The sequence below is a fragment of the Lactuca sativa genome, chromosome 5 (genome assembly GCF_002870075.4).
Source record: "Lactuca sativa cultivar Salinas chromosome 5, Lsat_Salinas_v11, whole genome shotgun sequence".
In the NCBI taxonomy this organism is placed as follows: Eukaryota; Viridiplantae; Streptophyta; class Magnoliopsida; order Asterales; family Asteraceae; genus Lactuca; species Lactuca sativa.
In genome coordinates, this window is record NC_056627.2 from 211,898,864 (window position 1) to 211,925,155 (window position 26,292).

At 33.9% G+C, this 26,292-nt stretch overlaps 1 protein-coding gene across 1 annotated transcript; it reads right to left on the reverse strand.

The window, feature by feature from the left end:
• Positions 1-11,809: 11,809 nt before the first annotated feature.
• On the reverse strand, positions 11,810-13,802 carry LOC111913857 (protein LSD1). Its single transcript, XM_023909569.3, has 6 exons — positions 13,646-13,802; positions 13,288-13,405; positions 12,727-12,837; positions 12,535-12,647; positions 12,360-12,443; positions 11,810-12,216 (listed from the first exon to the last, which is right to left on the reverse strand). The coding sequence occupies exons 2-6, from the start codon at positions 13,397-13,399 to the stop codon at positions 12,091-12,093; spliced, it is 546 nt and encodes a 181-aa protein (XP_023765337.1). The 5' UTR covers positions 13,400-13,405; positions 13,646-13,802; the 3' UTR covers positions 11,810-12,090.
• Positions 13,803-26,292: the final 12,490 nt, after the last annotated feature.

Genomic DNA, 26,292 nt, shown 5'->3' on the forward strand with positions numbered 1-26,292 from the left:
ACTTAACTAAGTTTTAAAATATAAGGTCACCTAACTTCTTATTTGTTCTAGAAATAGTTACTATGATCGGGTATAACCCGTAATCTACTCACTCGGCCTACACCTTACGAAATGGCAGTATACCTTGATTAATTAGTCTTATTTGGAAGTTCAATGTGGTAGTTGACCTTGAACCAAATTTGATTATCATTAAAGAAAGACTATTCTCTCTGTATTCCAAAAATTTCAACGGGAGGAAGTTTCAAGTCCATGAAAGGCAAGAATTTCAAGGAGTGGTTCTCAAGTTAAAACTTAAACTTAGCTAAGAGATCAAATGAGCACAAATGAGAAAGTTAAGTGACCAAATTCAACCTTAATCCAAAATTTAATAAAGCGATTAACCAAATTCTTTTGATGGATAAATAACATATAACAATTACAAAAAATCTTATCAAATTAAAATATAAAACTAGTCGGTTAACAATTAAATCTAATAGATTAATACATCTAATAGAATCTATTTTGTTTAATTTCTTTACATAAAAATAATATAAATTAGTATTATATTATATGTACTTCTCTGATCCAAAATTCGCACTTTAAGAAATTGGCGTACAACTTCTCTTTTCTTAGAAGTTCTAGGATAATTCGTAGATGTTGACCGTGTTCTTCCTCGGTTCGTGAGTATATGAATATGTTATCGATAATTACAATCACCAAAATGTCCAAGTAAGGTTTGCTGAAACGTTTCATAAGATCCATAAAGACTGTTGGGGCATTGGTTCGTCCGAATGGCATAACCATGAATTCATAATGGCCATAGCGAGTCCTGAATGCTTTCTTCGAAATATATTCTTCCATCGCTCGAAGTTGGTGGTATCATGACCTTAAGTGAATCTTCAAATAGAAGTTGGAACCTTGCAATTCGTCGAATAGGTCGTTGATTCTCGAAAGCGAGTATCTATTCTTGATCGTTAGCTTGCTCAGCTCCCGATAGCCGATGCATATACTGAAGAATCTGTCCTTTTTCTTGAAAAAGACTACTGGGGCTCCCCAAGGTGAAAAACTAGGTCTAATGAAGCCTTTGTCAAGAAGCTCTTGGAGTTGTCCTAATAAATCTTGCATTTTAGAGGGGGCTAATCTGTAAGGAGATTTTGCTACTGGATTTGCCCCTAGAACTAGATCAATTTGGAATTCAACTTCTCGAACCGGTGGCAATCCCGTTAAATCCTCTGGAAATATGTTAGGGAAATTGCATACCTGGGGTATGTCCTTGATTTCTTTCTTATCATTCCTTTTGTCTATGGCGTGGGTCAAGAAAGCACAATACTTTTTATGAAGGTACTTCTGTGCTTTCATACAAGAGCTGATTTGAAGGTTTTTGCTAGGTGTATCCCCGTAGATAATTGTAACATCCCGAAGTAAGGTACTCCTAAATTTAAACCCTTTAATTCATTTATATTACATTTGGTCCCAAAGTTCAAGAAATGTATGTAGAAGGGCTTGAAGGGCATTTTTGTAAATAGAAGCCTTCAGAGTACGTCATGCGTACGTAGTGTACGCTGAGTGTACTAGGACGCGCCCTAGTATCTTGGGCATACATCACTGTATGTTGGGCGTACTTTCTAAATGAGGAAACCCTAATTTTTAGGGTTTGGATGGTATTTAAGCATCTTTATGGCCCCATTTCCCTTCACCTTATCAGCCTCCATCCTTTCATTCGTGTTTGGAGCCCTAGTTCTCCTTGAGAAGCCATTTCTAGCCTAAAAGTGTGTGTTTGTGCGCTTAGAAGAAGAAGGAAGGAAGCTAAGCTCATCTTTGGAGAGTGAATATTCACTTTGGATCTAGGATTTAGTCTTCATTTGCAACCCTTCAAAGGTATAAAGCTTGCAACTTGATCTTTCAATCATGTAGATCTATAAATGGGTGTTTTAGTGATACTTTTTGGTCTCAAATGTCTTATCTTGAGCATGACATGTTCTTGACAATTTGAGTTGTCCTTTCAGACCCTAGGAGGGATCCTAAGTCATCAAAATGAAGTCCCAATAGTTAGTTTTGCTCCATTCATCTTGTAGAAGCTCTTAATGGATTAAGACCTTGAGTTAAGCACTTAATGGGCATGTAAAGTCATAAAGTTAGAAACTTTATGACTCTAGAGTGTATTTTAGCCTTGGATCTGAAATATGGACGTAAGTGCTTATGCCATTAAGCACTTATTGAGTTTTGAAGGTTGCGAGAGTACGCCCTGCGTACAAGGTCAACCACCCCGATGGTGGTCAACTGTGAGGATTTGGAGTACGCTCAACGAAACTTCGGAGTATGCCCTACATATTCGCATTGGGTCAATCCGGTTGAGTTGACTCGGTTGGGTTGAATCGACTAGGTTGACTCAGTTGACTTATTGGATTTGACTAGTTGACTTTGACCTTGACCAAGTTTGACCTTAAGGGTATGTATGGTATTTTGGGATTTTGATGGAAATTGGTCATTTGGTGGGAATAGGTGTGAGTTAGAGAGCTGATATTTATGTCGTTTCCTTACAACATATCGTGGTGCCTACACAATCATGTAATACTTGATGTTAAGATCTAAATTGAGATCATTCCGTTTACCTATAAGTGTAGGTAAAGGTTTCAAGTTTTCTCACAATATTTAATGTCGTTTCCTTACTATCTAAGCAAAATTCCCATTCTATCAAAACAATTATTGAAGCTAATAACTCTTTTCTTTGCTTCTGGTGCTGCAACTTCTCCGGATCCTCATCTCGAATCCAAAGTCGAGTTGGCTTTTTTACTTTGTTCCTCCCGTACTTGGGTTTGAACCCTCACTTTTATCATTACATACAACTGATCAAAGCCCAGAATGGCTTTGTGTCTACGATTGGTAGTTTTCTATCTGCTTGAAAGAAGTTTCTAATTATCATGATGACTGTAATACTTTCAACGTTGTAGTGCTTCTTGTGCTTATAACAAGTGATCTTCTCGTAAGACACAACATAGTCCGATCAAGATCATGAAAATCGCTTGGATGGTTCTACCAATGTACATGTGTAGCAGATGATATATGAGGGTCATAATATTAGTAGCAACGACGGTTATTGAACTCAATATTTTCTCTTCCTCCTTTCTAATACGATTAACCTTGTTGTGCTCTTCTTGATCATAATTAGGGTAACTGGATACCACTACTAATGTCTTTATGCATATCCCCCCTAGAAAAATCAATTTTTACAATTTACCCAATGAGTATCAAACTTTTGGGCTTCTGTTGGCGGTGCTCAACTAGCACCCATATCTTAATTCACTATTGGACCTTCAGTCCAGATCTTCGAGTCATAAATTCGATCTTTATTGGAGGCTCCTACTCCTTCTTGAATTTTTCTAGAGACTCCAATGTAGATGAGGACTTTACTCTAGCTACAATAAACGGGGCTAAATGGTCACATTCTAATGACCTTCTTTTGTGTAGTGCTTGCGATGCATGTTGAACTAGACTCTTGTATTTAAAACTCCTAGTACTAAAGATACCTTTCTTCATGCTCTAATGTGGTACAACCACATTGTAGCAAGTAACACTTCTTGCTACCGGTTGCTTGGTTTTTAACAAAGGCTACAATCTTTCTGTAGATTGCCTTGATCTCTTCCTCCGATTTGTCGACTAAGGTTGGTTACAATACTAGACATAATTCTTGGAACCAATCGACTTACTTTGCAGATTTATACTATTCGTACTCGGTTCCTTATGACCATCATGTTTTGAATGAAAATTGTTTCCTTAGTCATTACCGAAACAAAGGTGATGATGGGAATGAAAAAAACTTGAGTCAGAGACTAGCTTCTCAGTAACCTTGTGACACATCTTGATCCAAGTATGAGTCATGTGCTTCCGATAGTATAGGACTCTTCTACCTTTCACAACTAATCATACTTGTCCCAAGAATTGTTCCGTAGTTCTCCAAGTCACCATACGAGAACGAAATCACATAGCAATTTACCACATTAAGTAGTATAACATAATTAGAGACTTTTATACCTTCTGGAATGATACAATCATATTCAAAGTTTATTATACTCTATACCTCATATATCAGGCTACATACTATAATATAATCTAAGTGGAACGACCATTTTTATGTCTTGAACTTCCTGGATAAGCGGCTTCCTTCTATTGTCTTCCAATAGCGATGTTTTGCTTCCTCCTTTACACTCCTAAGAGTCACCCAAAATGCTTGTGCAACTTCTTTCTTTCTTGGGCAGTTATTCCTGAAATTCCCTGCTTCCCCGCACCTATAACATATGCGTTGGGTATAGTTTCTAGAGTAGTGACCAATCCATCCACAACCAAAGCATGCCACCTATTCTTTGCATTTTCCATAATTCTTTTATCTACATTTTCACACCATTTTGCCTTATTGTCTTCCACAGGCTTCTTGCCGTTGGGGCTAGGTTCTGTTGACATATTCTTTTTATTAGATTTCGAGGATTCATCATTATTCCTCTTCCCTCCAACTTCTTCTTTGTCAGTGGTTATCCCTTTGACTACATCTTCCAAGGATTTGGCAACTCGGATGGCTACTTCTAAGGTAGTTGCTAGTTTGACCATTGAACCGAAATCCTTTGGTAGACCATTAGCAAATTTCTCTACCTTGGATGGTTCAGCAGGAGTTAGGTAAGGAACTAGCTCTATCTTTTCCACAAAGGCTGTAATATACTAGCTGACGCTCATCTCTCCTTTCTTTAGGTTCTGGAATTCATTACATATTTCTAGAAGGTCTCTCTTCGAGAGGTATTCACTTTTCAATTGTTCAAGGAAGTCCTCCTATGACATCTTCCTTTCTTCTCCTTTTGGCATAACATTAGCCATCCATTCCCACCAGCTCAACACTCCAGTCTTCAATTGTATGGTTGTGAAGATCATTTTTCGTTTGTTGCTACAGTAGCAACTTTCAAATACCAGATCCATTTCATGGATCCATTCCATAGTTATCATTGGTGTTGGTTCTCTAGAAAGACTTGGGGGTCGGGATACTATGAATTCCTCATAACTACATCCATTTTTGTCAACCCTTTCTTCGGTGTTGTCCTTCCTATCCTTTATAGTTTGGTTTGATTTACGCTCCTACTATAACGTCCCTCTTTGTACTGATCTCCAGTTACCACGGGTTTAATAACCGGTGCAGTGACTTCTCTCCTATCTCCTTGGAGCAGTTGTCTAGTTTCTTCTGCTAGCATTGCCCAAATCATAGCTTAAACTTCTACTATTATGACGGGTTTAGCTACTGGCACAACTTCAGGTGCCCACTCGATCACAAGGCTCAGTCTGTTGGTTTCCATTAACATTCCCCAATCCGCTACGTGTTCTTACCGTGACGTTCTATACACCAAAGTAGACATTCAGTGTATTGAGATGCGAGTTTATTATGATAGGGAAGATTTTATTATTGTTTTAGACATGTAAATCCTCCTTATTTCCCCGAAAATCTACATGCTGATTCTAATAAGTTCTAATACAGTAAGTATTTTTTTAGAAGCCAGAACACACAAAATTTCCTTTCTTTCTTGACAAGGTCGACAATAGACCTTAATTTCTATTAACAACAATCTAGGTAACAACCTAAGGCATGCTATGTTATATATTAGTTAACATATAAGGCATCTCCTCCTAAAGTATGCTAGGGCATATTATAGCAAGTAAGGTAATCCAACTCAGTTATGCTAATTTTTTTCCTTATTTATCACCTAATATTATTGAAGGCATTTACCCTAAAATATTCTAGTGTTTGTGTCTATTTAGGTATACAACCTAAGATGCTCTAGACACCTATCTTACCATCATCGCTTAGCATTCTAAATTGAAGTCTTGAAATAAATCCTTATTCCTAGTTCGCTTAAACTAATGCTCTGTACCAACTTTGACATCCGCAAATTTTCAGAACTAATTAAAACCTTTTCTTTACGCTTTCAATTTCATTTTGTAATTGTTGTGGAAAATCGTAGTATATTTGAATCATTTTGAGTACAAGTGATTGTATCGATTTAATAAAACCCTAAGGATGTCATAATCAATACAGATACAAAAGTTACAACATAAAGACCTAATGGTCCTAAACTCTATTACATGCTATCTCTTAATCACTCAACATTCTAATCAAGTTCTAGTAGCTTAATTTTGATACGTGTGATGCATACAAACCGAGTGGGTCAGGTTTGGGGAAACTGGGTGAGAATGTTAGATACATAGGGATTTCAATCCCATAATACTTTTACGATAATATTCATTAATTAACAGGCCTACAAAACCAATTGTTACTAAACGATATAGATATAGCTCAAACTTAAATATCTATGAGACCTTTTATCCAAACATACCCATCCCAAGTTGATCCTCACAGATCCTAGTCCACGACTATCAGGGAGAGTTATCTTCTCGATGAACCGTTTAAGGTAAGGGTTTGACTACACAGCTAGGGGCTTCCTTGGCCGTTGTAAGTCATAAAGCACTTAGGCCTTCATAGCAAATTGACGAATAATGTATTACCTTTTATCTACGTCAGTAGGTTATGAGCCTACACTAGAAACATAATTCACAAGACTGCCTAGAATGGTCAAGTGTTGTCATCCTACTTTGGGAGATGACCAGACATACTGTTAAGTTGCCTAATTTGGACCCACCATTTCTGGTCATCCAAAAGGAATACTAAGATGTACTCCGGTACGGAGCTACCGTACATTGACACCTAATAGTGTCATAGGTTAAAGGTCTACTCTCCGTTCCTAACACACATGCCCATAACATGATGCTACTCGTTATTTAAACCTAATTGAACTAAGAATCCTTTTTAAGTCTTATTTCCATACTAGGCAAGACTACCGAGGTTATGAACTTTCCTTGAAATACCAATTCTATTTTAGGCAACTCTTTCCTAATATTAACATAGAGTATGAGGTATTTATATTTTCTTATTCTTTCTCACGAATAATACTCCGATTAATTATTATCATATTATCTATATAATATAATACATATAAAACCATATTTAGTTCACACCTTGTATATAAACACTTATATTTCTACCACATATTCCAGGCATAAAAGCATACAGTTCACATATATTTAATACTTTCCATAATTTTTTATATAAAAATTATGTTTATGAAAGGGACTATGCACTCACTTGATTTTGGTAGCGCTCCGCTTTGCACTTCCAAAGAGACCTAGACGTAGAAAGCACTAAGCCTTAGTCTAGTTTCATAATCATGCCAAATATTTAATGATAGTTTAGATTCCTCAATAATCCCAATGTCTACATCAAAATCTATCAAGTAACGAATAACCATGTTAGATCATATCGAATGTAGGGTCCGTTTGGTATAAGAGTATACTGTTTGGAAATCCCACTTTAAACACCTCACTAAATCTAGCTTAGAAATCACTCCCGTAAGTAGATAAATCACTATAATGACTTGGAATAACTAATAAATCTTAATTATAGGTTCATAATAACGATCATGACTATAATTAAAAGTTACACATAAATAAAATAAGTGTAGCTTAACTTACAAAGTAATTTAGTGAAAACCGGGAATTATGCGGGTAGAACTACGATCTGGGAGCTTCTATTCATCGATTATCTGGCACCACAGGGCCTCGCTAAAGTAGCCGAAAACTCGGGAGAGATTATAGGGGAAAAAAACTAGAAAGTATTCCACAGAGAACTGGAGTAAAGGGTGTGAAGATAAGTGTTGAAATCGAAGGTTTGTATAGGCTGAATCGGGGGGCGTGTCGTGCACAGATCAAGTGCGCGCCATGCATCTGGTCGGGAGATGATGACATGTCGTTTTCTGTGTGTTACCACGTGTCGAGCATCTAGTGGAGTGTCAGTGTGTGCCACACCTACTGTCTGGGCGCGCGGCTGCGCACAAAGATTAATGTTTTCTAAGAAAATTCATTTCTTCTACGAGCTCCGTTTTTGACGGGTTATATATCCACTCGTAGCGATTGACGAGATCTACAACTTTTATTTAGACTCCATCGGCTAATTTTGAATTTATAATTAAAGTTATATTTTTACAGGCTTAGACTGTTAAAGTTCGTGTAAAATCATAACTCTCTTATATGATATCCGTTCTCGATCGTCTTTATATCGACAGATAGATGAATGAGATCTTCGGTGCTCGTTTAGATTGTTTTTCCTAACAATTGGCTAATCTAAATTTTTGTATTAGTTTTACACACTATTACGCTGAAATTTAGGAAAATCATAACTTCCTCTAACAAAGTCAGATATGGGCGTTCTTTGTATCTACGGGTTCTATTTCGTGATTCCTACAACTTTCGTTTAGATTACTTAGGTTAATAAGCAACATATCTCCAATTTACTATTTACGATACACTATCTGAACGAGAAACTTCGGAAGTCCATAACTTCTGCATACGAAGTTAGATTTGAGTGTGATTTATATGTACGAGATTCATATCGCAATTCCTACATTTTTCGTCAGGATTATTTGTCCTAAATGATCTTCTATCAAGATTTTCATTTCGTCACTTATCGATAAATCACTAAAATGGTTGTATCATACGTAGTCTTCAACGCGTACAACTAATGATAATCCTAATCAATGATTTATATTTCTACTTATTATTTATTGTATCTTAAATGCCTAGCCCGAAGTTGCAGGCATTATTGTGTCGGAACTGAGCTACCACACCTGCCTATTTATAGAATGTGAGTTTGAGTTTGAGGGCAACGACTAAGAACTGATGTGTGCGCGCGACACCATCAGAGAGCTGCCACGTGTCATCCTCTCCTTGTGCCATGTCACCTGTATCCTGACGAATTGTGACATCCCTAAATTTATGACCATTTTTAAAACTTTTTCTATATGTCTTTTTTTAATCATAACGATCCTTATAAATGCGAAATTTGTCCCATAAAAAATATTTCTAAAGAGAAATGTTTCTCATTGATTACTAAAAACTTGGGATGTCATAAGTGATTCAAAACATAAGCATAAATAGGTCTTACATCAATATTCTTGTAGCCTACGAACTCTTTAAATCTCTAAGCAGATAATTACATTATCTATCGGTACCTTCGTATCGCTACTTGTGATACAGACAAACTAAGTTGGTCAAGTTGTGATATTAATGAGATCTTTAACTCTTGTTTAGATTGTTTTTCTTAAAAATTGACCGATTTCAGTTTCGGTTTCTCGGTTTCTGAGCCGTCAATTGCTACGCCGAAACTTTGAAAAATCATAACTTCATCTCACAAAATCATATTTGGATGTTCTATATATTCCCGTTCTCGGTTTTACGACTAGTACGACTTCCATTTGGATTACTTAGGATAATAAGCAATTTATTAAAAATTCACTTTTTACGATACATAGAGCTGTGTCGATTTAACCACGAAACTTCAAATAAGCATAACTTCTTCATACGAAGTCGGATTTCAAAGTTCTTTATATGTACGGAATCCTTGTCATATTATTTATCATAAATAATCTTCTATAAAAAATCATTTTTATCGTTTATTATTTCTTATTTGTCTAGCTCAAATCTGCGGGTGTTACATGAATCGGTGCGTGACATGCGGAAGTGCGCGTGTGACGAAAAATTGTTTTCTAAATTCCATATATCCCATTACGAGCTCTGTTTTCGAGGTTTATTATATCCACACAAAGGTCTCGATGTGTACTACAACTTTCCTTGAGGTTGTTCTCGCTAGTTCTAACTTTTATTTTTAGCCTATATTTTATACCGACAATGATTATATAAACATCATAACTCTCTCATACGGATTCCATTTTCGACGTTCTTTGTCTCAAAATTCTTATCTCAAGGAGTATTACGTTTCTCCTTTTGGTGACTTCAGCTAAAAGTCAATCGTTCTCTTCGTAACTTTTTACATTGCAACTTTTTGTGCGCGGTTGATTTTTATATTTTATAAAATCATATCTCCTTCATACGAAATCGAACTTTCACAAATTTTATATTTTCGGAATCATGTCGACGCGTACTTTCAAAATATGTTATCTAATTGGTAGGGTGTTACGACTTTTTGTGCTCCTTGTTCTTGGCTTTACTGCCTAACTGACAACGTTTTTACGAGTATGTAGTTACATAATTGTTTTCCTTTTTTAACATGACATAAATGTTACAACCTTATTCTATTACATTTATGTATGTCACTATTCATATCGGCATGTGGTGACACATTTTTCTCGTTTGTCACAATATGGCATATGGTTTATGAGAAAATAGGAGTAGACATTGCATCGGCCCAAAATGTTTTTAGAACGACCATTTGAAGGTGTTCGAGCTAATTCAAGAAGATGACAATTTTTTTTTTTGGTTTAGCAACTCCATTGGTGTATCAACACAAAAGATTCATGAAGAATACCTTGTTGAAAGCATGTATGACTGAAACGTTTCACAAGTATATTCTTTTGCATTATCACCAAGCAAAATTTTCATGGAGACACTAAATTGTGTTTTAATCTCAGCAACAAATGAACAAAAATGGGTGAATACCTCTAGCGATTTTCATCAAATATTACCAAGTAATACCGAAATAATCATCCACAAAAGTCACAAAATACTTGAACCCGGTTTTAAAAGTAATGGGACAAGGAACCCATACATCAAAGTGAACCAATTCAAATGGAGATGCAGCTCATTTATTAGCTTTAGGGTTCAAACGAACACGTTGATGTTTAACAAACTAACACGACTTACAATTTAGGGATGACAAATGACTAAATTGGGGATATAATTTCTTAAGACATGGATGACCAAAAAAACAATGTAATTCAAATGGAGACAACGACATCAATCCTACTAGGGATTCCCGTACCTCGGGTTCGAATACATAAAGTCTACTAGCTTCTTGTCCTCTACCAATTATTTTCTTTGTTGAAAGATCTTGAAAACCGCAATAATTAGGGAAAACATGAAACTACAGTTCAATCCACAAGTAATTTTACCGACTGATAGTAAATTAAACGAGAAATTAAGGAGTCTTAAAACAAAAGATAATGAAATAAGGGAACTGATTCGTACACAACATTTTTTCTCCATACACAACAATTTGTGCTTTAAAATGTTGTATTTTACAACTCTATAACGCATAAATTGTTGTGTATGGCAAAAAATTGTTGTGTACGAATCACTATTCATGAAATAAATGGGGCAAGATCAATATTGTAAGATCTTAGAACTTAAAGGGGTAGACCCATCAACAATTGAACCTTAGGATGTAGATGTATGAGTATAGGAATCATACAAGAGATGATGGGTACATTTCATGTGATTTGAAGCACCTAAATCGATGACCCATTAATCTTAAAAAAGAGGCAACCGGCAAATGTGAAATTTTGTATCCTAAAAATTGAGCATACTCTTCTACATATATAGTAACAGTGTTAGAACCAAAACCAAAAGTAAAAACGGAAGCATGAATTCGGGTGTAATATCAAAACCAAAAACACGAATCTTTTGACCATTTATAGTCATTTTCAAATCACGAATTCCATGCTTAACGCAAAACATATTCCAGCCCCTAAACCTGGCTCTGATACCATGTAAACTAGAAAGAGATTGAAGATGAAAAATACTAGACTGATTGTTCCTCTTTAAAAAAGGGAACATATAAAGCTCCATATAAAGATAAGAACCCTAATTATAGAAAACCCTATAGACCCATAGGCTAACTAGGCCAAAACAAATACATACACAATTCACATTCTAACACATATAATCTATGAAGCATTGTCTACACCACAATTACAACATTCTAGTGAAAAATAGTAGTAAAAGTTGAAAATACTCGAAAACAACAAAAACCACATATTCATTCCATAATCTTCAAGCAATTCCAAACCAACAACCATATATAATAACCACAATTGTAGGGCCACATGACCACAAATTAATAAACATGTGCCCTATGTCCTCTTCCTAACCAAAACACCACATCAAATCTCAATTCTTTTAAATAATCTAAAATATAAGAAAGTCAAAATAATGACCATTTTCCTTTTCTTCTATTTCTATACACATTACTACATCCTTAAAAGCAACCATTTTCATTCATGGATCCATTATTCACTTTATCGCCTTCTTCTTATCCGTAGTTACCCCAACAACAACATTACTTACCAATTTTCCACTCTCATCAACAGACATCGGATTTTCAACTACTACAGTTTGATTATGAGAGTGAGGTGTTGCCTACACAAAAGAAATAGCAACGTACTTTCATTTACTATAATATCCATGATCAGAAAATTGGAAAATAAATGAACATATATTTATATATGAAAGTAAATTGTTATATCTTTCTTTTAACCCTAAAAAAAGAGAATGAAACTCACTGTTGAAACAGGTGGCATTGATCCTGATGTTGTAGTTCCATTAGGTCTCATAGGAACAGGAACAGGAACTCTTCCATTGCTCATCTGTATTAAAAACAAATTGGTTTATAAAATATAAAAGTAAAATATAAGAGTAATTTACAAAATAATAGAAGATAGGTTTTGTTGAACTCACATTGACATTTGTAATGTAGTGACAAACTGCACATTTAACAGATGGAGCACCAAATGGATACATTAACATTGTTCTACAATTGCCACAATTTACTTGAGCAAGCTGATTAGAAACTGCAAATAAAGAAATTAAGTAATTAAAGAAAGGCATGAAAAACTGTTTTTATTATTTAAATATTATTTATAAGTATACCTGGTGCAAGATTAACAGTATGACAACAGGAACATCTCACACTTGTAGCACCACGTGTGTACATTAGCAATGTTCTACAACCTCCACATATAAGTTGATCCATTTCCATCCCTGAAAATGTTTTATTTAAAACCAGTTTGAGTTTTTACAGAAGAAGAAGAAGAAGAAGATACTCGAAATCAACAAAATTGTAACAAACAAAGGCGTAGCCACAAAAAGAAAAACTTCTGTTGTTGATTTAAAGCTTATAGCACAAATCATATAAATAACCCAACAATCTTAACGTTTATCATTCAAAATCCGTGTTCATTTCGTGTGTTTTATGATATACGAGTTCTTCTTCTACGTTTCTATCCCCTTTGTATAGTTGTTTACGCGTCCTTTGACTGATGTAGCAGACGTTGACTTTTTTACAGAAACAACTTGTTGATTACGTTTAATTGTTGAATTAGTCATGTAGTGAGGAAAAAAAACCAAAAAGAAACAGTTTTAATTTGTCGTAATTTGTAAATATTGATTCGATCATGTCTGAAATAACTTCAATTATTCGATAAATCTTACCAGGAGGAGGAACCGGGGTAACGGCATTACACAAGGCACAGCACACATTAGAAGCTCCTCTAGGGTAAAGCAAAATGCTTCTACAACCACTGCATATGATTTGACTCTGCATATTTTTCTGAAATTCAACGAGTACAAAATTAGGCTGAGTTTTTGCCTAAAAATAGAAACTAGAAATCAACTTTTTTCATATGAATCATGAATTCATCCATGGATTCTTTGTTCATACTGATTAACTAAAATTCTCAAAATCCGACACAAGCAAGCGCTCCGATTGCAGTAATTGAATCAAATTTAGTAATTGTTCGTTATTCTCGAAATTATTGATGAGATGAAATTGGATAAAAGTGGAAATTACCTGGTTAGATGAGGAGATCTAGAGGAGAATGATTTAAAGGACTACTTTGACTTTCTGTGTAGAGAATTTACTGGCCATGGAAGAGCATCGATCATCGCGATGAAAAGGGAGCAAGAGAGGGATTTGTGTTTGTGGACAAAAAGAGCATTTTATAATAATCAAATTAAGATACTTTTAGGTTTAATTTATTTTTTTATTTTATTTTAGGGAAAATGATATAAATGCCCAACAAATTTTTTGGGTTGACCTTTTTCTCTCTAATTTTTTTTTTCTTGACTAGGGAATAAACTTGTGGATAACTTGTTTTTTTACCCTATTAACTTGTTGGAGCCGGTTTGAGTCTTTCTCTCTCAAAGTCAATATATTTGTCTCTTTTATCTTCTCCACAAATACACAGGTGACAGGTTCGCTGCCCTTCTTTCAATCGATCACATTATCCTTTTTCTCTGCGTGAATCCTTAGCGACATCAAGAAACCACTCTGCAACCTTCTTTTCTTTGTGTTTTCTCGTCTCTCTCTCTCTCTCATTACAAAATCAGAGTTTAAGAAATGTTGTCGCCATCGCCATTGACGCACCACCATGCTCACCTGTTCTCTCCTCTTCATCTCAATTACAAAATTTCACACATCATGAAGCAAACTGGAATGGAACTCAATACCAAAAACAAGAAATTCCATTAATGCACACAGTAAAAGAAGAGAACTCATCTGAAATTTCAATACTCCATCTGAAATTACAAGTGAACTCATAAGAAACTACTAAAGTCATAGGTGAGCACTGAATACAACAACCAACGATGAGAAAAAATGGTGAGCAGGAAAGAAAAAAAAAACGTAAACCCACATGTAATTCCGAACACCCATTTGTCATATTCGCGTCAATCACACAGTTTTCACGATCGAATATGAGGGTTCGTCCTTAACCAAAAACAAGAAACTGTTGAAGATGTTAACTGTTTTTGGGTCTTCTCGCGGATTGAATGCGTTTATTGAAAGGACGTTTCACTCAATTGAATTGATATTCAAAATACATCCAAATGGGTGTCTTCTGGTTGTATCAAACCCATTGGAATCGATAAAAGGAAACAAGATTCTCAAACCTTTTTCTGAAAAAAGGTTCCGAGTAACAACAATTTCACTTGATTTCGATTACTTGTTCAAGAGCACCATGGCAGAATCTTGGTTTTCAAAGGTAATTTGAGGTCATGTTCATTCCGGTGATGTCCCATTGAGCCAAAGCATCTCAAATCTATTTCGAATTTATTCGTTTTACAAATACGGTAGTGTTTATGTTGACGTAGGCGTGATATTCCTGAAAACTTTCTCCACATTAGAAAGCTCAATTGGAGCACAATTGGTGATGTGGCAAGTTTGGTCAACAAATTAGGAAAATTCAAAGTCAATGGGAGGAAATTGGTCAACGGTGGCAAAGGGGTAACCGGGTGACCCCTTCACTTTGGCCAAAAGGATGTAATCGACCCGAAAAAAACAACTTCACTCCCTCATAAAGCCAGAAAAATAGTTTACGGACTAAATAGACCAACCCTATAAAATTTGTAGGACATTTATGTCATTTTCCCTTTTCTTAAATACTAGATAGCTTTTGTCGGTAAAATTCTTTTTTTCTTCATTAAAAAAGAAGTTTATTTGATTTTTGTAGTCATGAAATTTATTCAAACTTCATTAAATGTTATGCTTGAAAATCTATAAGAATCATCTAGAAAAATATTTAGCAGGGTAATTATTTGTTTGTATTTACGTAATATATATATATATATATATATATATATATATATATATATATAGACAAAACTTCCAAAATGGTCCATGTGGTTTCCGAAAATATCAAGTTTAGTCCCTAAGTTCAAAAAACTTCATAGATGGTCCCAGTGGTTTCAAAACTTTTAATGTTTAGTCCTTTCGCCTAACTCAGTCAGCTTTCTATCGTTAAGTGAGGGGTATTTTCGTCATTTCAATATCCGGGGACCATTTATGAGGTTTTCTCTTATTATCTTAATTTTTTATTAAAAAAACGAAAAAATGAAAGAAATTTGATCTCTCTCTCACTCTCATTCTTTCTTTCTCTCTCTCTCTCTCTCTCTCTCTCTCTCTCTCTCCCTATTGCTTTGATACTTGTACAGTACGTATTCTTATAGCTTCATCTTCCCCAAAAAGCCAAACCAACTTTGACCTTGAATAATCATCGTATCCATCAGATTGGGCAAGGAACAGATGAACGAAATGCAGATCGATGGGAGGTCTGGTGCGGCTGGGAAATCACGAGAAGGGAAAAGGGTGTCCGTCGAGACTGATAACCCCTTGTTGGTTTACGCCTCTTCTTCATTGATCGGGAAAAAAAAGAAGGAACACGAATGGAAGCAGTCAAAATGGTGGTCTGATGGTTACATAGATCGCAAGAAGGGAGTCGATCTTCGGCAAACTCCCCTTGGCTCTTCTCTCGTCATCGGCGATCACAAATCGAGGGGAATGGGAAACACTGGATCGAATGGAGAAAGAAGAATGGAAGCAGAGGTGGTTCGGTGGGGGGTTTGGACAATCGCTAAAATGAAGGCAACTTGTGATGTTGGGTGACTGTTACAGCAAGGGGGTTGCTCTGGTGGCCTCCTTGGTCGTTCCTTCTCTGTTCCATTGGAAAAACACGAGGGAAGAAGGGAAGGAAACAACGAAGTAGCAGTGGAGGGAAGAAACGATCCTCATGTGTGTTTGGTTGTTTCCGATCAACAAGAGGAGGGGTGGAGGAGGGTTGCCCCCTTTCTTCTTCTGGCTGCTCCGGTGACTAAAACGGAGAACCCGTTTCTTGATTTTGTGAATGATTTCATTGAGGTTGCTAATCGATTTCATGTCTGCTACTCAAGCTCAATTTCTTGGTGAACTTTTAGGGAGGAAGAGAAGGATGGGATGGGGATCAGAGTGTTTACCAGAGGAACCGGTGGTAGAATTTGGTGGTGACAAACGGTGAGGAATGATACGATGGTGGGGGCAACGAATAATGATTTGATTCACGAGAGAGAGAGAGAGAGATGGTGTTTAATATTAAATAATTATATATATATATATATATATATATATATATATATATATATATATATATATATATATATATATATATATTTTTAAATTAAGGCAAAACTTCATAAATGGTCCTTGTGGTTGTGAAATGACAGAAATGTCCTTCACTTAACGGCTAAATGTTAACGGAGTTAGCGAAAATGATCATTTGTTAAAAGTTTTGAAACCACAGGGACCATCTGTGAGGTTTTTTGAACATAGGGACTAAACTTGATATTTTTGAAAACCACAAGAACCATTTTTAAAGTTTTGTCATATATATATATATATATATATATATATATATATATATATATATATATATATATATATATATATATATATATATATATATATATATATATATATATATATATATATATAAAATAAACCAACAAATTTATTGAAAATGTTCAAATATTACTATTATTATGACGGGTAATTTTAGGTTACAACTTACTAAGCGTATATAAAACATCTACGTGACAACTTAAAATGAGAAAATAACTCCAGAGGTTAATTATCATTTGAAACTAATATTCAATTTTGATGATTAAGTAACTTTGTAGTATATATCTTCTAACTGTTAAATTTATTTTTATCATATTTCTTATATATGCAATATTGTATATGTTTTGAAACTCTTTTTATCTCAATATTGCTACAATTGTAAAATACATGAATACTACATATCCATACAAATAATAGAAGATACACATCACCACAAAACATGTTATTAGATTTATTCATTGTCATAAGCATATGAAATGAAAGAAAAATTAATATAAAATAATATGGATAAATGATTTGTTTCTATTATTTGGTAATATAATCGACAATATTTGGTTTATCAAAAAAAAAAAAAAAAAAAAAAAAAAAACTCAATTTTCGTTATAAATGACATTGAAAAGTTCTAACAAGTTCGATGGTCAATCTTACTCTAATAAATAAAAATCTATTTTGCCACTTGTCATCTTCTCATGCAATATGACATTTGTTATTTTCTGGGTTTCTGAATTATTTAATATCCACTTGTAATTTTTTGTGTTTTTTTCCTTTTTATTCGCATCTACTATAATAAATGAAGATAATTTCGTCACATGTCTATCTCTAATGAGTTTTAACACTTGTCATTTTATGATATTTTTTAAATAAGTAATATCCACACGTCAATCTATGTTTTTTTTAATTTTTAAAATAATCTTATTTTATATATGTAAAGTATCAAATGTAATAACTATCATACTAAATTGCAATTAATATGTTTATTCATTCATTTTTTCAAAATTTTATTTTAAAAAATACTTATTATTTGCATTTTAATATTTTATTTTATTTAATCAACCCGAGTAATACACGGGTTTTACACCTAGTGTCATCTAATAAATGACACCTCATAATAATAAATACTAGGTGTGAGACCCGTATAATACACGAGTTATATATATATATATATATATGTATGTATATATATATATATATATATATATATATATATATATATATATGTTGTTAAGCATTACATGTTTAATAATTCACAAAACTGAATTTTGAAAGAATATCAGTATTAACTGTGAATGAACCAATTTTTGTAAGGTTTCTGTAAATTATCATGAATTGAAAAGGGATTGACTGAAAATTATGTTTTTCAATTATGAAGGTTGATTTGAATTTAAATTGAATTTAATACATGAATTGACAAATTACGTGAGAATTTATGCAGACATTTAAGTTTTCTTATTTTCTTTATTATATTTTTAGATTAGATTTTTTTATAATTTAATAACCAAGCCAAAAAAACCATAATTTGTCAAGTGGATTTAAATGAAATTAAAAAAATTAAAAATATATATATCATGTGGCATATTGAATTAAATGATGACATCTGATAAAAAATAAATAAATAATAAGTTAAAAATATATTTTTGATGAGATTTTTTAATGTGTAATTGGAATGGTAAAAAAAATTAGTGTGTAAAACTCACGTAAATCGATTGATGGAGAATTTGATGATAAATAAGAAAACAATTTAATTTTTTGGTAAATGATAAATAAAGTAAACAAAATACTTAGTTGGCCTATAAGACATTAAATTTTCACTTTGAGTTTTAAATAAGAGTAAAAAGGTCAAAACAGTTTTATTTTAAATGGAAAGATCAAATTAACAATAGGAAATATGAGCTTCCATTTTGAATACTTCTTCTATCATAATTGATCGTTTTTCTTAAATGCAGTTTATTAGTATTTTGTTGTTTTATTTAATTATTAGGTGTGACGGGTTAATTAAAAAAATTAAATATCAAAATATAAATATTAAGTATTAATTAAATTTTAAAATAAAGAAGGAAAAAACATAATTATTGCAATTTAAGATCATATTTATATTTAAAACTTTACTTATATAGTTATATGTATTATGTGACTTTTTAATTTTAAAAATTAAAAAAAAAACTTAAAAACTTAAAAATTGACATGTGAATATTATTTATTTTAAAAATACCACAAAATGACAATTATCAAAACTTACGAGAGATTGACATGTAAAAATGAATTTTCACTTATTAGAATAGATTATTAATATATTACTTAAAATGTGTACAGAAACCTTCTCTTTTTACAAATTCCTATATCTACCGTGTATGTTAATCTTAAACTTTCCTATTTATCATCTTTATTTCTCAACTAAGCGAAAAATAAATGAAAACAAACTTGTTAAGAGTTAAGATTTAACCATTATTCTAACCAAATTTACAACCTGTTTGAAATCCAAGAAAATAAAATTGCAACTATAAAATTAAACATTAAATTTGTCATTATCTTTTTTTTTTTTTTTTTTTTTTTGAAAAAACGATATTCTTTCACCTTAAATTAATGTTTATTAACACTATTTTTTTGTTATGTTAAATACATCGTTAGAATCATAAAATAGTTTAAGAAGAATAAAGTGATGTATTTTATGACTTTTTTAAAAAAATCAATTGTTAGATCATATTATTTAATATATATTTAGTATTTTCTTATTGAATCACGTAAATATCAATTCAAAATAACTAATTTAAAATATTATTTTGCTCATGAATTAAATATAACTTTCACAATGGATGTATTATTATTATTTATTTGATATTTAAAAATATCACAAAAATATATAAAGATGATAAAAAAAAAAGGAACTTATAAAAATTAGTTATGAGTATTATTATAATAAAATTATATATAAGCTCATGAAATAAACATAAGTTCAAAAAAGATGTATAATGTTATTATTCCTATATGGTAGAGGCTATATGTATTTCAATTTGAAAATCATATCTTGATGCACTCGGTTTGTTTAATGGAACGAGGTTATATGTTATAGCATTGTGTAATCGTGTTATAAAAACATAGATATTTCTGGAAGTGATATAGGAAAACCGTACGTTTATTTCAAGAATGTCTTTGACGTATTCGGATAAAATGATTCATTTTATATTTCAAAGAAGACAATTTCTACTGGTTGTATATTTTGCGATGACAAGAAACAAGAGTGAAGAACAGTCGTTATCGAATGTGGGTTTTTTTAGACAATCAACATTCACTCATGGGCAGTTATTGCATTGTCTAAGGTTAAAAGCAAAGATGAATTAAAAATATTAATTTTAGACAATGACAATAAACTTACAAATAGAACATCTAATATCATATTTAGAGAATTATATGAAAGTTTGTGATTCGGTGCATTTATTTAGAATATGTCATTACTTATTATTATTAGGGAAATCTCCAGAAAAGTCCTAAAATTTTAGTCCAATTTATGAAAAAGTCCCAAATTAAATTTTGTTTATAGAAAAGCACAAAATACCGCCTAAAACTTCGAAAAGCCCCTTTTTGGTCGGTTTCTTAGATTTAGCCGGTATTCTGTCTTTTTTCGTTAGTTTGCTCAAAATATTATGACTTTTTTGAAAAATATCCGATAACCAAAACATTAAGACTTTTCTTAATATTACTATGAAATTAATGGATATTCTTATTAACAAATCATTTATAAACATAACAGATATATTTTATTATGAACAAACGAAATACATTTGTTTCTACTTTCTAGGAATAGAATGGTCGACTAGGTCTATTGTTTGTAGATCGCTTCAAACTCCTTATGTTCCTCCTATGTATCGTTGTTGGTGTCATAGTGAGATATATTATGTACGTTTCTTCAATTAAATACAAGTGTTGATAATATTTATTAATACACAATCAATAAGTGTCTACTTTCTATTAGGTGGACTGCGGTAAAGAACATTCTTAAGTACCTGCGGAGGACTAAGGATTGGGTCCTTACCCTCGGTGTGAGTGATGACTTGAGAGTGACAGGGTATAGTTACGCCAACTTTCAGACCGACAGAGATAATTTTCGCTCTCAGTCGGATTGGGTATTTACCCTAAATGGAGGAGCAGTAACATGGAAAAGTTCCAAACAGGAGACTGTAGTTGATTCAACGTGCGGATCTGAGTACATAGCAGCAAGCAAAGCGTCGAAGGAGGCAATATGACTGAAGAACTTCATCGGAGACCTTAGAGTTGTACCAGCTGTAAATGAGCCTATGGATATTTTCTGTGACAACGAGGGTGCGGTTACCTTAACTAAGGAACCAAGGGATCATGATAGATCCAGGCACATGGATTGAGTAGGGTTAAGCACCTGCAGCATGCTAGGAGTATTGGACTGAAGGACGATATTAGTTTTAGTGATTTGATAGCTATTTAGAAACTTGTAATAGATAAAATGTAATTGACATTTGATGATTAAATAAAATGAGTTTTATTTATGAGTAAAGTTACTATCTTGTGTCAATAGTTTACTATTGTTTCATTTTGCATCTTTTGACTTATAGAATAATAAGACTATTCAAATTTCCATAGTCGATCATATTTTGGAAGTAGGTACTGGGGCAAGACTGTCATGAATTGGCTTATAGATTGTCTAAAGTGTTTAGACATAGCAAAAGTTTGCTACAACGTTCATGAGTGCTCCTGAAATAAGATTTGAGTATTGGATTAAACTCACGCTCACATGAATCACTTCATGGAGTTTATCACGGGTGATTGTGAGACGATAATATTGTATAGTCTTCAAACCAAGATATATGAGTTGTTGATTACGAGTTGCTTGTGCATTGATAGTACGAAAACGCATCAGTAACTTGATGTTATAAAACGTGTTGTTATGTATAATTTAACAAGTAATTAGTATAAGCATATAAGTCAAAGTTTATCTGTTCCTTTTATCTCAAGATGATTAAAAGCGATATCTTGGGCCCCTCGATGATTTTGTTTTGACTTATGTGTCGGGCCCGGTCAAGACTAAATTAATGTGTTAAATTATGTTCTATGTCAAACAAATCAAAAATCGAGAAACAAACTGTTGGACAATAAGTATGACTATGTTCCATGTATTTGTCCACGCGATATCTTGAAGAACAGAGGATTATATGATCCCTTATCTAAAGGACGAGTCAGAGTTCGATGAAGGCTTTTGAGAGCTACGATTGTTAATCGGTTTTTTAAGTTGCATTGGCAGTTATAGTTATTAGACTTATCCAAGTGGGAGACCGTTGAATTAGGTGTCTAATCTCATAACTTTAATTGGTATATACTTGACCCGATAGTAGCATGGTCCATTTGGGTTACCTTCACCGGACAAATTTGATAGGATGGATATTTGAGGAAGAGTTTATTTGTGATTTATTAATATATTATAAGTATAATATATTAATTGAGAAATAATATTATTTAATTGGTATTGATCAAGAGTTAATTTGGAATTAATTTAGTGATCAAAAGAGACTAATTAAATTAACAGGGACTGATTATGTAAATGAGAGATATATATAGATTGGGCTAATGATCCATGATTAATTAGTAATGCACTAAGCTTATGTGAGAGTTCATGAAGTTTTAGTCCAAATGAGTTATTGGATTAAAAGCCTGAGTGAATGAACTAGGGTTTACAAGTGACGATTGCAATTCTACACTAAAATGTAACCCCTAAGCCCTAAAATCGGATACAAGTGTATTCTAAGAAGAAGCTAGCCGATTTTGGAGCCTCCAAGCTCTCTCTCATTGTCCTCCATTGTTCTTGGTGTTTGTGACTTATTTGAGGCATCACATTTGAGGTGCTAAGCTCTTGTAAGGCCAAGTTCTACAAGCTACAACAAAGAGGTAATCATCTTACTTGTTTTTATGTTTCAATTATCAAAATTGTATGCTAGTTGGGCTTCATGCTTTGGAAAAATGAAAAATTGCATGTATAACTTGAGAAAACTTAGATCCAAAGCATTAGGATTGTATGTACACCATAGAGATGTTATAGTGCTCAAAACCCATCAAAATTATGCTCCCACTAGCTTCATGTACCCAAAAATCAACTGGACTTCTAGAAATCAATACTCTTGACTTTCTTACCGAAGTACGAATTTCTATTACGCGATGCTTCGATAAGTCTCCAACTATACTTCTTATGCTTATACACCTTCATTGGATATCATATGAGTATGTTCAAACTCTTTCATAACTTATAACTATAAGGCTTGAAAGTTCAAACAATTCCTTGCCATTCCTCACAATTCGAAATATGAAGAGGGATGTCATAATCATATTGTGAATTTGAGAATGCAATTAACACAACAAATATCCATACTGATCTTTATCAGACCTTTTAAAATCTACTAGCAAAAGCGTTTCCTCATAATCATTCTCATGAATTAAAGCAAAAACTTTGCCACCTAGATTGTATGTTGCATACATTCCCATCGATGTGAATCTATCATTTCCAACCTACGATCATAAGACAAGGTTTAGGACAAACCAAATTCAAATTTATCTTTCCTTTTGTCACACCCCCAAACCGGAACGGCGGAAACGTTCGGGGGTGGCTGACATCATGCGTAGTATCACACAATTGTATCATAGCAAGCATAGTAAACACAACCAGACATTGAATACTTATGTGAAAAAGGTTTACATTGTTTAATACATAGTTTTGTTATTATCAAAGGTATAATAGAAAGGTCCGACTCTAACGCTTCGAATTCTCCGAACTCCTGGAAATACCTGTCTACTAATTCCCTGAGAATACAAGCAGTTTTGAAAATATATCAGCATAAAGCTGGTGAGTTCATAAGCATTTAGTTTTGGTGGAAAAGTGTTCTTTGAATCCTTTTGAAAAAGTGTTATGCAAGAAAATCCTATATTTTCTAATGAAAAGCGCGTTTGAAAAACCCATTCCTTCCATGACTTCCAGATTCATACAAGATATGTACAATCCAAGGAGTCGTGAAAGGAATATGAATATCCATTGATTTCATATTAAACAATTTGTTTTTGAGTAGTCGGGTTATCCCAGGAAAATCCTATATTTTCCCTTAAGGTTGATGATTGATTATCCGTTCTAAACTGAGGTGTGCAAGTATCTATCATACTCGAAAAGTAGTTTTCTTTTAAAAACCCTGGCTACACCCAGAGAGGTATATTAGCCTTATTATATAAATAAAACTAAATAAAAGAAAACCGTGATGAACTAAGTCCTGAAGGTATTATTAGTAGTGCCCTCTAGTAATCCATTAGTTATTACTTTGAGGTTAGTTCATTTGATTCATTATTACAAATGTAAATTCCTGTTATCTAGGTTGTGAGTTTCATGACCATAACTGACTGGATATGGCCCGCAACGGCCGATATCCTTAATGACTTTGTCACCCGCAGACCTGCCGGTCCAAATGTAGCTAGCAGTGAGGTGCGGGATTGTCAGTCCCGTATAGATCTATACACAACAGTCACGCTCTCCCTACAAGACTCTGGTTACGAGTGCTAGTCCTCCACTCTGTGTCTTGTGGTGAGTGTTACCAAGGATGTGTCTCAAACATAGCCTAACAAATTTACAAGTAATAATACCAAAAATCCTGTTTATGATTTGCATGAATCCTTTATAAAATAATACATTTTACAATATGATTCACAAGTTCATTGTTCTAGTTTTGAAAACTGTTTCTACGTGTTGATTTCTTAATCAGTTGGTAAAACTGTTGTCCGTGTTAAAAGCATACTGAAAATATAATTATCTTAAACAAAATAATATATTTTGAGCACAAGTTTCCTTGTACTTTTGCTTGTATTCCCTCCCCTAAAAACATGAAAACTTGAAAAAAGCGTAGGGGTATAAACTCACCTCGGGTGATTTGAATGAAGGATCGACACGAAATGATGGATGTTCAAGTGAAGCCTTGAACACGCTTTGATCCTAATTAACATGTAATGACACATAATGGAGTCAAATGAAGGTATTTCATCACTAGATGTGACGAAGAACCACTATAAGAACTTGGGACTACTCGCACTAAGTGTTAGAACCTTATCGGATTGCATGAGGGGAGTGTATGGCCACCTTTAAGGTGTGTGCGGCCATGGGTGTGTGGCCCAAGGGGTGTGCGGCCGTACTCCCATGATGGAAGGTATTCTTGGGGTGTTTCAAGGTCCATAATTGCAATCCATGAAGTGTTCTTGGTCCAAACTCAATTGTAGTGCAAGTTAGGGGTCCTAGAAGTGTGTTTGTGGTCCCAGAATGAGTGTGTGGTCGCACACTTGGGTGTGCTGCCGCACACTTGGAGTGTGCTACCACATAAGGGTGTGTGCGGCCGTACATAGGTGTGTGTGGTCGTACACCCCACACAAAAATGTCCAAATTGCCATTTCCAAGGTGTAGCAAGGTTATGGTCATGTCTAACTCGAAGATGGAAGTCAAACTCTCACTTTGGAGGGCGTTTTAAGAGTGTGCGGCCAACCTTATGAAGGTGTGCGGCCGCACTCCTTCAAGGGATGAAGAACATGATGAATCTTGATAAATCAAGGCTTAGATGAAGTGGTTCTTCAAGTATAACAAGCTAAGGGATGGATTACTCACGTTTTTTAAGCCTTGGGAGGGTTTTCGGTTGAAGAGTCTTGAGAGAAAAGGTGTTGTGTGCTGCCAGAATGTTAAAGGAATGAAAGGAAAGGGGTCTACCCTTTATATAGGGTGGGTGTGCTGCCTAAAAAGGAGTGTGCTGCCAGGAGGTGTGTGTGCGGCCGCACACCCATGTGTACGGCCCTACACTCCCTCTAAGGGTTTGTATGGCCCTGTTTCGACAATATACGATTTGCTGACTCATTCCTAAACTCAACCTTGGTCATACTCAAGCTTAGAATCACTTAAACGAACCCTCAAACAGTGCCAGAAGTCAACGAAACATGTTTAACTTTGATTGAAATGGCTAAGTATGCGAGACAGAAGTTTCGGGTTGTCACACCTTTCATGGACTGAACTTCTCTTATTCTAAATTTCTTGCCCTCTGGTAGCACAAGGGCCTACCAGTGCTTCCGTGTTGTTAAGAAGCTCACCCATATTGATCAATGTACTTTCACTGACCAACATTGCTTTTGTAGTTAAATGTAAAACATAAAAGTCATAAACATTTCCAACTCAACTAGAAGTGAACAGAAATAAGAATGTATCAACCAAACACGATAGGTTATCAACCTCAGGTTACGTGTCAGTGATAACTAAAAGG

Excerpts from the sequence above, each read along its gene's own strand:
- LOC111913857 (XM_023909569.3), bottom strand. The coding sequence starts at position 13,399 with ATGCAGAGTCAAATCATATGCAGTGGTTGTAGAAGCATTTTGCTTTAC. Across the intron at positions 12,648-12,726 it reads TACTGTTAATCTTGCACCAG|TTTCTAATCAGCTTGCTCAA; the intron begins GTATACTTATAA and ends CTTTATTTGCAG. Across the intron at positions 12,444-12,534 it reads ACTACATTACAAATGTCAAT|ATGAGCAATGGAAGAGTTCC; the intron begins GTGAGTTCAACA and ends TTTTTAATACAG.